The sequence below is a fragment of the Leopardus geoffroyi genome, chromosome B1 (genome assembly GCF_018350155.1).
Source record: "Leopardus geoffroyi isolate Oge1 chromosome B1, O.geoffroyi_Oge1_pat1.0, whole genome shotgun sequence".
NCBI classification, from domain to species: domain Eukaryota; kingdom Metazoa; phylum Chordata; class Mammalia; order Carnivora; family Felidae; genus Leopardus; species Leopardus geoffroyi.
Genome location: NC_059327.1, coordinates 133,553,341 through 133,565,841, shown reverse-complemented (window position 1 = coordinate 133,565,841; position 12,501 = coordinate 133,553,341). Strand labels below are relative to the sequence as shown.

The following is a 12,501-nucleotide window of genomic DNA, read 5'->3' as shown; positions in this document are numbered from 1 at the left end:
CTTACTACATTCATTAGAAAAACCTGCACAATGGAAACGATGGATAACATTTTAGGAGTCAAATAAACAAGAATCTACTAATGTAAGTATTTAAATACACCTTCTGAGCAACATGAAAAAAGTTAAAATATCAATTTATTACTTGAATGTCAGAAAGATGAACATTCATTAGACAGCTTAACATAGAATGCTTAAGTGTTAAAGACAGAATCACCTTCTCATTTATCATTTCATTAGATTATGTCTGCCTTCCCATCAGGAGTTAACTGTTACATTTATAAGGATAATAATTTTATCATTTCTACCTATTGGAAGTATGGTACTATAATGCAGCTCACATATTTTGTTTCCCTGCAATCTTTCAGAGTACTTATTCTTACCTGGTCATTTGGAAGTTTGACACCAAAAAATTATAACACAATCTTGAAAATATTTATCCAAATCCTATAAATGTTTATTTTAAAAACTCAAAGAAACATGTATTTTCAAAAAAAGAAGAAAAAGCCAAATAATATGAATAAAACTATTCAGTGGAAGCATCAACAAGTTAGGGGGTTTCCTTCCTCTAATAATCTCTGTTAATCTCTTCAAGTAAAATTTAACTATGATCTTTAACAAAAACAATTACATTTCCTCAAACTATCATAAAGAAGTAGAAGCATCTTTGTAAACGTTACTTTTGTTGACCTAGAACACATGGTTTAAGCATGAGTGCTATGCAACCTCTGCAAGACAAATTCCCCTGTCTTTTATCACCAAACTGCTGCCCTTAAGAAAGCTTTCCCCCTATATAATTTTAGACCTGCTACTGGATATATTCTTTTTTTTTTTTTTAATTTTTTTTTTTTAACGTTTATTTATTTTTGAGACAGAGAGAGACAGAGCATGAACAGGGGAGGGTCAGAGAGAGAGGGAGACACAGAATCCGAAGCAGGCTCCAGGCTCTGAGCTGGCAGCACAGAGCCCGACGCGGGGCCCGAACTCACGGACCGCGAGATCATGACCTGAGCCGAAGTCAGCCGCTTAACCGACTGAGCCACCCAGGCGCCCCTGGATATATTCTTTAAAATGTTTCCACTGGGGCACCTGGGTGGCTCAGTCAGTTAAGCAACGAACTCCTGATTTCAGCTCAGGTCATGATCCCAGGGTCATGTGATCGAGTTCCATGTCAGACTCCGTGCTGGGAGTGGGGCCTGCTTAGGATTCTCTCTCTCCCTCTCTCTCTCTCTCTGCCCCTCCCCTGCTCGTGCTCTCTTAAAATAAACATCTAAGAAATAAATTAAAAAATAAAATTTTTCCCTAATAAACAAAGAAAATATATAAGCAAATTTCACCTCTCCCTGGAATGACCTCAAGATAATAATCTCTTATGTGAAGCCTTTCCAATCACCTTTCAGGCATAATTCATAGATCTCTCCTATGCTGCCATAAAAATAACACAAAAATGATAATCAATTATATTATAGTTAGGTGTGTATGTGCCTTTCTCTGGATAAATTTCAAATACCCTCAAGGCAAGAACAGAATATTACTCAAATTTATTTATACTCTCCATATACTAGGGTAAGACCTTAGTAAGTATCTGCTAAATAAACTTTTTTTTTGTTTCCAATATAAGTGCTCATTTTGGAATTTTAAAATTGGCTAATGACCTTATATATGGACAATAAAATATATTTGGATAACTGTTTTTTTTTTTTTTTTAAAGATTTTCTTTTTAAGTAATTTCTACATACAAAGGCTCAAGCTTACAACTCTGAGATCAAGAGTTGCACACTCCACTGACTGAGCCAGCTGGGTGCCCCAATAACTGTCTTTCTAAAATGTATGCCTTAAAAGCAATAATGGTCAAAGGAAACATACTAATTAAAAAAAAAAAATAGGAGATGACTTTATATCAGAGAATAATCCTTAAGATTAGATGAATATAAAAAAGTGAAATTTATGTTGAACAGGCCATTATGAATTATCTGTAATCCTATTTGACTTAATTGTTCTATGACAGTTAAATTCTGACAGTTGAAGAAATGTTGAATTAGAATTAAGAAACAAATCCACAGGGCGCCTGGGTGGCTCAGTCGGTTGAGTGTCCGACTTCAGCTCAGGTCATGAACTCACGGTTCGTATGTTTGAGCCCCATGTTGGGCTCTGTGCTGACAGCTCAGAGCCTGGAGCCTGCTTGTGATTCTGTGTGTGTGTGTCTTTCTCTCTCTCTGCCCCTTCCCCACTCATTCTCTGTCTCTCTTGGTCTCTCAAAAATGAATAAATGCTAAAAAAATTAAAAAAAAAAAAAAGAATTAAGAAACAAATCCAGTAAGAGACCTGTTAAGAGATTAAGTTGTAACACTTTCTAATGAATAGGAACAGAATACACGATAGGTAGAATTATCTGATACTCTTGGAACTATTATAGTAGTATACATAATGATCCAAAGAGCTGATACTTATTATTATGTACCAAGCATTGCGATAAGGACGTTACTTGTGCCAATTCACTTATTCCTCACAAAAACCTAATCATCACTCTAATTTTACAGATGAAAAAATAAAAATGATGATCCCTTTAAATTACTGAAGTGATTCTCATGCCTAATGAAGTGTTTCTCATGTCACTGTTTACTTTTTTTTTTTTTTTAATTTTTTTCATGTTTATTTATTTTGAGAGAGGGAGAATGCGCAGGGAAAGGGAAGAAAGAGAGGGATAGAAAGAATCCCACGCAGACCCTGCACTGCCAGGGCACAGCCCAATGTGGGACTAGATCCCATGAACCATGAGCTCATGACCTGAGCAGAAATCAAGAGTTGGACACTTAACCAACTGAGCCACCTATGCTCCCCTGTCAGTGTTTAAAACATAGTATTTTAATTTTCAACCACTGACTCTTTGGGAGTTTTTATTTCAATCTATTGCTAAAGTTACACAATAAACAAAGTTATGAGTTGTCTTTAAGTGGCTATATCCCTATTTTTCATTTAATATCTATATGCAGTATGTTATATGTTATATAAATTATTCTAAAATTCAGTTATAAAATTTATAAAATCAATACTCTAATTATTTTCCATTTGCTGAATGATAACTGAATTCCAACAATCTATTTTACATTTTTATTTTTGCTAAAGCCAGTGTGGGTCACTGAATTTCACACCATGGTTAAAAATTAGAGCAATGGCATAAAACTAAACAATATACATATAGAACAAAAGAACTTAAGTGTTCTACATTAAAATATATATACATAGCTAAATTTCACACAGAGCTAGAATTATATAATGGTTTTCTTCTCAAAATCTTAGGGCCTAGAAATACATAAAACCAGTAACAGTTTAAGGAAAGAGAATATAGCTCATTTATCCACAGTATAATACTATACCCCCGGACATTCTAAAATTCAAAGCTTATGCTTTCAGTTTATAGACTCCTGTTGAGTATTCTCTGGTCTGATTCTTCAAGTATGCTTTCCATCCCTATGACTCAGCTTTAAAAAGCTGTCTGATCAAAAGCAAAAGCAAAAGCAAAATTTAAGAGATCCCAAAGTGGCAAATCAAATGTGGAAAATGCTTCATGGATGCATATGAATCATCAAAAAAAAATTTAATATTACACTGAGATATAAGAATAGTAAAAGTACTTTAAACAAGTAATGAGGAACAATTAGACTTCCACACTGTTTTATCACTTTTCCAATTTTACTAAAACTGTCTTTTGCAGCAGAATTAACACAACATGTGGTCTATAGACCACAGACTTAAAACTTACTACACTTTTTCATCCAAGTCTAAATAGATTCTACTTCATTATCAGGTATAGAGAATCTCACTTAAGAGACCATTGTTTTAAAGTAGAGATTAAATTACCAGAATAGGAACATGTACTAAAATACTACTGCAGCTGAGTAAACAACCAAGAATTCCTAACTTTTAACTTACATTAAGAGTAAGTGAGTATACTAGGATTTTTAAATACACAAGTTAAAAGCTTACTGGTCAACAGCAATTTATTAATTTCAGTAATAATAACTATTTGTTGTTGTAAGGTCCAGAACTCTCAGAAGTTAAATTAACTATGAAATAATGAATATTAATACTTAATAAGTACAAGTTTACCTTGTGCTAATCCTCCTTTACTCACCTTCCTTTATATCCTTTCACCTTCAATAAAAAAGGATTGAGACTAACATCATTTTGACTATAACAAGTATGATACCAAAAATTCACCCTCTATGGTTATAGAAACCCTCATTTTTCATAATACAATAAAGAGTTTGAAAAAGAAGAAAAGTCTTACCTTTAGTGTGACATCACACAGTTCTCCATTTTCATAAAACCGAAGAAGGGAACCATGAAAATCTTTCCAAGCTTCATTTGCTTCAAAGATAAAAGAGTCTTCTCCATCACCATCACTAATTGAAGACCTATTCTTTATTTGCTGGTGCTGTTGCCTTTTCCCCTTTGTGCAGTGATTCCTAGCTTGTTTTGCATTCACAGATTCTGAAGCCATTTGCAACACTCTTCTTTTAATATAGCTCTCTTCTCAAATATTCCATTTATTCTCTTAAAAGGGGTGTGGAGGAAGCAGAAGGTAGATGCAGCCCACTAACCTTCAGACATTTTTCAAAACCCAAACTGCCATTGTCCAATTGGCTGAGACTGAAAAATAAACAGTAAAACACATAAAAACAAACAAAAAGAAAAGTATCATTAATAATTATAGTTTACAAAACTAGATATAAAATGACCACATAAATTACTACTTAAGAACAAGTAACTTTGCAGCTCTATGCTAAATGTCATAATAATTACCTCAGCTAATTATATCAGTGAAGGAATGCCTTTAAAATCTAATTTGAAAATTCTGGAAAGATGGTGGAATAGAAGCAGCAGGAATCTATCTCCCATACCTAGGCAAAAATTGTACTGGCAGAATCAAACTGTAGAGTCTGTGGAAGGCTTACAACTTCAGGGAAAGACTGAAATGTTTAATTTTGTCAACTTCAGCTCTTAAGTACAACAGCACCTGTCCATCCCCACATCCTCAGTCAGATCGCAAGTAAGCAGCCGGGTACATGTTCCTAGAGCAGCTTACACAATTTTCAGGAGTTGGGGTGGACAAAAAGGACCTAGACCTCCAAATATCAGTGATCTCTGCTGAGTGCTGACTACTGCTTCTGATCACAGAAGTGCAGGTAAAGAGGTGGACAGTCATTGGTAATACACCTCCACCTACTGTTATAAGTCCCTCCCTCTCAGCTGACGTGCCTTGCAGGGAATTTAAAAGGCTCGTGCCCTTCCTTTCCATTCTTACTGTTTGTTCCCCCCTTCTCCTTTTCACAGTCAAGACAATAAAAAACAAGAGCATATACAAGGAAAATTAGAAAGTGACAATGCATGCCAAGGGAAATGCTCAGAAAAGATGTGAGAAGACCTTAAATTATATACCTCAGGCTGATCATTAGCACAGAGATGGCTTACAACAAACAAAAAGAACAATAACAAAAACAAAAAATAGCAGACCTTAAAGAAGAATTAATCTGGACAATGATTTCCAGAATTACTACATTATTAGATTCAAATACCCAGTGTTCAACAACAACAACAAAAATTACAAGGGATACAATGAAACGGAAATATGGCCCATTCAAGGGGTGGGGTGGGGAGAGGGACAACAAACTGTACTAAAAAGAACTAATGGAGTATTTTATAGTAAAGACTTAAAAAAAACTCTTTTAAAGATGCTCAAAGAACTAAAGATATAAAGAAAATCAGGAAAATAACCAATACATTCAAAAAAGAAAAAGAAAAACTGAATAGAGACCGAAAAGAGTTTCTGGAAGTGACAAGTGCAATAATTGAAATGAAAAAGTCACTAGAGACACTCAGTGACAGATATGAACAGGCAAAAAAAAAAGAATTATCAAACTTGAAGACAAGACAATGGGAAATATCAACTCTCAGGTAAATACAGAAGAAAAAAAGAAAAAGACTGAAAAAACACAAACAAAACCTAAAAGACCTATGAACCAGCAAACAGACCAACATGCACATTATGAGAATCCTAGAAGAGTAAGACAGACAAAGGGGAAGAGAAAATATTTAAAGCAATAATAACCAAAAACTTCCCAAATTTGATTAAAAGCATCAATATAAGCATTCAATAAGTTCTAAGAAAGAGGAACTCAAAGGAAACCACATCAAGACATAATCAAACCTTCAAAACCCAAAGATAAAAAGAGATTCCTGAAAACAACAAGAGAAAAGTGAATTGTCAGACACAGGAATCTTCAATGAGAGTTTTAGCAGATTTTTTAATCAGAAACTTCAGAAGCCAGATAGAATAGGCAGATATGTTCAAGGTACTAAAAGACAAATTGAAGATATTATATCTGGCAATACTGACCTTCAAAAGTGAAGGAGAAAATAAGACATTCCTAGATAAACAAAAGCTGGGAGAGTTTGTGACCATTAGACCTGCCATGCAAGAAATATTCAAGAGAGTCCTACAAGGTGAAATGGAAGAATACTTAACAGTAACTCAAAGCCATATGGAAAAATAAAGAGCTCAAGAAAGTAAACACATGTATGACTACAAAACCTAGTATTACTGTAGCAATGGTTGGTAACTACACTTTTTGTTTCCAACAGGTTTAAGAGACTACTACATTTAAAGAAGAAAAAGCAATTATTAATGTAAAAGCTGCTATTACTATAACTTTGGTTTCCAACACCAAATCTTGTTTCCTCTACAATTCAAGGGAATAATTTAAAATAAATTTAAAAAATAAAATTAGGAGTGCCTGTGTGACTCAGTCAATTAAGCATCTGACTTTGGCTCAGGTCACAATCTCCCAGTTCATGACTTTGAGTCCTACATTAGGCTCTGTGCTGACACCCTGGAGCCTGGGGCCTGCTTCAGATTCTGTCTCCCTCTCTCTCTGCCTTCTCCTGCTAGCACTCTGTCTCTCTCTCCTTCAAAAATAAGTAAACATTAAAAAACCTTTTAATTAAAATTTAAAAATTTAAACCAAAATTTAATAATTACTAACTGTGTCCAAAAACACAAGTAAGTTAAAATGGAAAGGATGGAAAAAAAGATTTTCCATGCCAAAAGTAACCAAAAGAGAACAAATATGGTATATCAGATAAAACAGACTAAGTCAAAAAATGTTACAAAAACAAAAGGATATTATGTATTAACAAAAGGATCAATACAGCAAGAAAATATAACAATTATGAACATTTATGCATATAATGACAGATCACGAAAATATACAAAGCAAAAACTAACAGAACTCAAGTGAAAAATAAATAGTTCCATAATAATAATTGGAGACTTCATACTCCATTGACAATAAAGGATAAACAGAAGAAATAGAGGACTTAAATAACACAGTAAGCCAACTAGATCTAAGACATATAAAGAACAGTCCACCAACAACATAATACATATTCTTCTCAAGTGCATGTGGAACATTTTTCAGGATAGACAATACATTAGGCCACTAAGTCTCACAGATTCAAAAAAATACACAGCATACCAAGTATACTTTTTAAAAAAATTTTTGATGTTTATTTTTTAATATAATTTATCCTCAAACCAGCTTCCATACAACACCCAGTGCTTGTCCCAACAAGTGCCCTCCTTAATGGCTATCACCCACTTTCCCCTCTCCCCAACCCCCCATCAACCCTCAGTTTGTTCTCTGTACTTAAGAGTCTTTTATGGTTTGCCTCCCTCCCTCTCTGTTTTTAACTATTTTTTTCCCCTTCTTTTCCCCATGGTCATCTATTAAGTTTCTCAAGATCCACATATGGGTGAAAACCTATGATATCTGTCTTTCTCTGACTGAATTATTTCACTTAGCATAATACCTTCTAGTTCCATCCACGTTGCTGCAAACAGCCAGATTTCATTCCTTTTCATTGCCAAGTAGTATTCCACTGTATATATAAACCAAATCTTCTTTATCTACTCATCAGTTGTTGGACATTTAGTCTCTTTCCAAATTTGACTATTGTTGAAAGCGCTGCTATAAACATTGGGGTACATGTGCCCCTATGAATCAGCACTCCTGTATTCCTTCGGTAATTCCTAGCAGTGCTATTGCTGGATCACAGGGTAGGTCTATTTTTAATTTTTTGAAGAACCTCCACACTGTTTTTCAGAGCGGCTGCACCAGTTTGCATTCCCACCAACAGTGCAAGAGGGTTCCCATTTCTCCACATCCTCTCCAGCATCTATAGTCTCCTGATTTGTTCACTTTAGCCACTCTGACCATCATGAGGTGGTATCTCAGTGTGGTTTTGATTTGTATTTCCCTGATGAGTGATGTTGAGCAACATTTCATGTGTCTGTTGGCCATCTGGATGTCTTCTTTAGAAAAGTGTCTATTCATGTCTTCTACCCATTTCTTCACTGGATTATTTGTTTTTCAGGTGTGGAGTTTGGTGAGTTCTTTATAGATTTTGGATACTAGCCCTTTATCCAATATGTCATTTGCAAATATCTTTTTCCAGTCCACTGGTTGCCTTTTAGTTTTGCTGATTGTTTCCTTTGCAGTACAGAAGCTTTTTATCTTCATGAGGTTCCAATAGTTCATTTTTGCTTTTAATTCCCTTGCCTTTGAAGATGTGTCAAGTAAGAAATTGCTGCGGCTGAGGTCAGAGAGGTTTTTGCCTGCTTTCTCCTCTAGGGTTTTGATGGTTTCCTGTCTCACATGCAGGTTCTTCATCCATTTTGAGTTTATTTTTGTGAATGGTGTAAGAAAGTGATCTAGTTTCATTCTTCTGCATGTTGCTGTCCAGTTCTCCCAGCACCATTTGTTAAAGAGACTGTCTTTTTTCCATTGGATACTCTTTCTTGCTTTGTCAAAGATTAGTTGGCCATATATTTGTGGGTCCAATTCTGGGTTCTCTATTCTATCCCATTGGGCTGTGTGTCTGTTTTTGTGCCAATACCATACTGTCTTGATGATTACAGCTTTGTAGTAGAGACTAAAGTCTGGGATTGTGATGCCTCCTGCTTTAGTTTTCTTCTTCAGTATTACTTTAGCTATTCAGGGTCCTTTGTGGTTCTATACAAATTTTAGAATTGTTTGTTTTAGCTTTGAGAAGAATGCTGGTGCAATTTTGATAGGTATTGCATTGAACGTGTAGACTGCTTTAGGTAGTATTGACATTTTAACAATATTTATTCTTCCAATCCATGAGCACAGAATGTTTTAACATTTCTTTGTATCTTCTTCAATTTCCTTCATAAGCTTTCTATAGTTTTCAGCATACAGATCTTTCACATCTTTGGTTAAGTTTATTCCTAGTTGTTTTATGGTTCTTGGTGCAACTATAAACGGGATCAATTTCCTGATATCTCTTTCTGTTGCTTCATTATTGGTGTATAAAAATGCAACCAATTTCTGTACCTGGATTTTGTACTTTGAGACTTTGCTGAGTTCATGTATCAGTTCTAGCAGACTTTTGGTGGAGTCTGTCGGGTTTTCCATGTAGAGTATCATGTCGTCTGCAAAAAGTGAAAGTTTGACATCATCTTTGCCAATTTTGATGCCTCTTAATTCATTTTGTTGTCTGACTGCTGATGCTAGACTTCCAACACTATGTTAAACAACAGTGGTGAGAGTGGACATCCTGTTGTGTTCCTGATCTCAGGGGGAAAGCTCTCAGTTTTTCCCCATTGAGGATATTAGCTGTGGGCTTTTCATAAATGGATTTTACGATGTTTAAGTATGTTCCTTCTATCCCAACTTTCCTGAGGGTCTTTATTAAAAAAGGATGCTGAGGGGCGCCTGGGTGGCTCCATCAGTTGGGCAACCGACTTCAGCTCGGGTCATGATCTCGCAGTTTGTGAGTTCGAGCCCTGCATCAGGCTCTGTGCTGACAACTCAGAGCCTGCGGCCTGCTTCAGATTCTGTGTCTCCCCCTCTCTCTGCCCTTCCCCTGCTCATGCTCTGTGTCTCTCTGTCCCTCAATAATGTTAAAAAATAAAAAATAAAAAGAAATATAAGAAAGGATGCTGAATTTTGTCAAATGCTTTTATGCATCGATTGACAGGATCATATGGTTCTTATCTAATTAATGTGATGTATCACATTGATTGATTTGTGAATATTGAACCAGCCCTGCAGCCCAGGAATGAATCCCACTTGATCATAGTAGTTCTTTTTATATGCTGTTGAATATGACTTGCTCGAATCTTGTTGAGAATTTTTGCATCCATATTCATCAGGGATATTGGCCTGTAGTTCTCTTTTTTTTTGCTGGGTCTCTGTCTGGTTTGGGAATCAAAATAATGCTGGCTTCGTAGAATGAGTCTGAAAGTTTTCCTTCCATTTCTATTTTTTGGAACAGCTTGAGAAGGATAAGTATTATCTCGCTTTAAATGTCTGGTAGAATTCCCCAGGGAAGCCATCTGGTCCTGGACTCTTTATTTGTTGGGAGATTTTTGATAACTGATTCAATTTCTTCACTAGTTATGGGTCTGTTCAGATTTTCTATTTCTTCCTGTTTGAGTTTTGGTTGTGTGTGGGTGTTTAGAAATTTGTCCATTTCTTCCAGGTTGTCCAGTTTGTTGACATATAATTTTTCACAGTATTCACTGATAATTGCTTGTATTTCCGAGGGATTGATTGTAATAATTCCATTTTCATTCATGATTTTATCTATTTGGGTCCTCTCTTCTCTCTTTTTGAGAAACCTAGCTAGAGGTTTATCAATTTTATTTTTTCAAAAAACCAACTCTTAGTTTCATTAATCTGTTATCCTGATTTTTTTTAATTTTGCATTGTTTATTTCTTCTAAGATCTTTATTTCTTTTCTTCTACTGGGTTTGGGTTTCTTTGTTGTTCTGCTTCTAGTTCCTTTAGGTGTGCTGTTAGATTTTGTATTGGGGATTTCTCTTGTTTCTTGAGACAGGCCTGAATTGCAATGTATTTTCCACGTAGAACTGTCTTTGCTGCATTCCAAAGGGTTTGGACTGTTGTGTTTTCATTTTCATTTGTTTCTGTATATTTTTTTAACTTCTTCTTTAATTGCCTGGTTGACCCATTCGTTCTTTACAAGAATGTCCTTTAACCTCCATGTATTTGGAGGTTTTCCAAGCTTTTTCCTGTGGTGGATTTCAAGTTTCATAGCATTGTGATCTGAAAGTGTGCATGGTATGATCTCAATTCTTTTATATTTATTGAGTGCTGTTTTGTGACCCAGTATGTGATATTGGAGAATGTTCCATGTGTACTCAAGAAGAAAGTATATTCTGCTGCTTAAGGATGAATAGTTCTAAATATATCTGTCAAGTCCATCTGGTCCAGTGTATCATTCAGGCCCTTGTTTCTTTACTGATTTTGTCTAGATGATCTGTCCATTATTGTAAGTGGAGTATTAAAGCCCCCTACAATTACCACATTCTAACCAATAAGATTGCTTATGTCTGTGATTGTTTTATGTATTTGGGTGCTTCCGAATTCAGTGCATAGACGTTTATAACTGTTAGCTCTTCCTGATGGATAGGCCCCCACAATTATTATATAATGCCCTTCTTCATCTTTTGTTACAGCCTTAAGTTTAAAATCTAGTTTGTCTGATGTAAGTATGGCTACTCCAGCTTTCTTTTGACTTCCACTAGCCTGAGAGATGGTTCTCCATCTACTCACTTTCAATCTGAACGTGTCCTCAGGTCTAAAATGGGTCTCTTGTAGACAGCAGATAGATGGGTCTTGTTTTTTTATCCATTCTGATACCCTATGTCTTTTGATTGGAGCATTTAGTCCACTTACATTCAGTGTTATTATTGAAAGATAGGGATTTAGAGTCATTGTGTCATCTGTAGGTTTCATGCTTGTAGTGATATCTCTGGTACGTTGTGGTCCTTGCAACATTTCACTCACAGAGTCCTCCTTAGGATCTCTTGTAGGACTGGTTTAGTGGTGACGAATTCCTTCAGTTTTTTGTTTTTTGTTTGTTTTTTGTTTTTTTTTTTTTTTTTTGTCTGGGAAAACCTTTATCTCTCCTATTCTAAATGACAGGCTTGCTGGATAAAGGATTCTTGGCTGCATATTTTTCCTGTTCATCACATTGAAGGTCGCCCACCATTCTTTTCTGCCCTGCCAAGTTTCAGTAGATAGGTCTGCTACTACCCTTATGTATGTTAAGGCCCGTTTATCCCTAACTGCTTTCAGAATTCTCTATCTTTGCATTTTGCCAGTTTCACTATGATACGTCATACAGAAGATCGATTCAAGTTACACCTGAAGGGAGTTCTCTGTGCCCCCTGGACGTGAATGTCTGTTTGGGGAAGTTCTCAGCTATGATATGTTCAAGTACACCTTTGGCCCCTTTCTGTCTCTTTTCTTCTTCTTCTGGAACTCCTATGATATGGCTATTGTTCCCTTTCATTGAATCACTTAGTTCTCTAATTCTCTCCTTGTGATCCAGAATTTTTTTATCTTTTTCTCAGCTTCCTCTTTTTCCATAATTTTATCTTCTAATTCACCT

The 12,501-nt window shown here is 35.6% G+C and overlaps 1 protein-coding gene across 2 annotated transcripts in view; it reads right to left on the bottom strand.

The window, feature by feature from the left end:
* Nucleotides 1-12,501, bottom strand: part of KLHL8 (kelch like family member 8) — a 66,992-nt gene that overhangs the window by 21,812 nt on the left and 32,679 nt on the right. For both annotated transcript variants that reach the window (XM_045473418.1, XM_045473419.1), the window contains exon 2: nt 4,289-4,650. In XM_045473418.1, coding sequence (XP_045329374.1) covers nt 4,289-4,501 — 213 coding nt within the window. In that variant the 5' untranslated portion in view covers nt 4,502-4,650. The remainder of the gene's footprint in view (nt 1-4,288; nt 4,651-12,501) is intronic.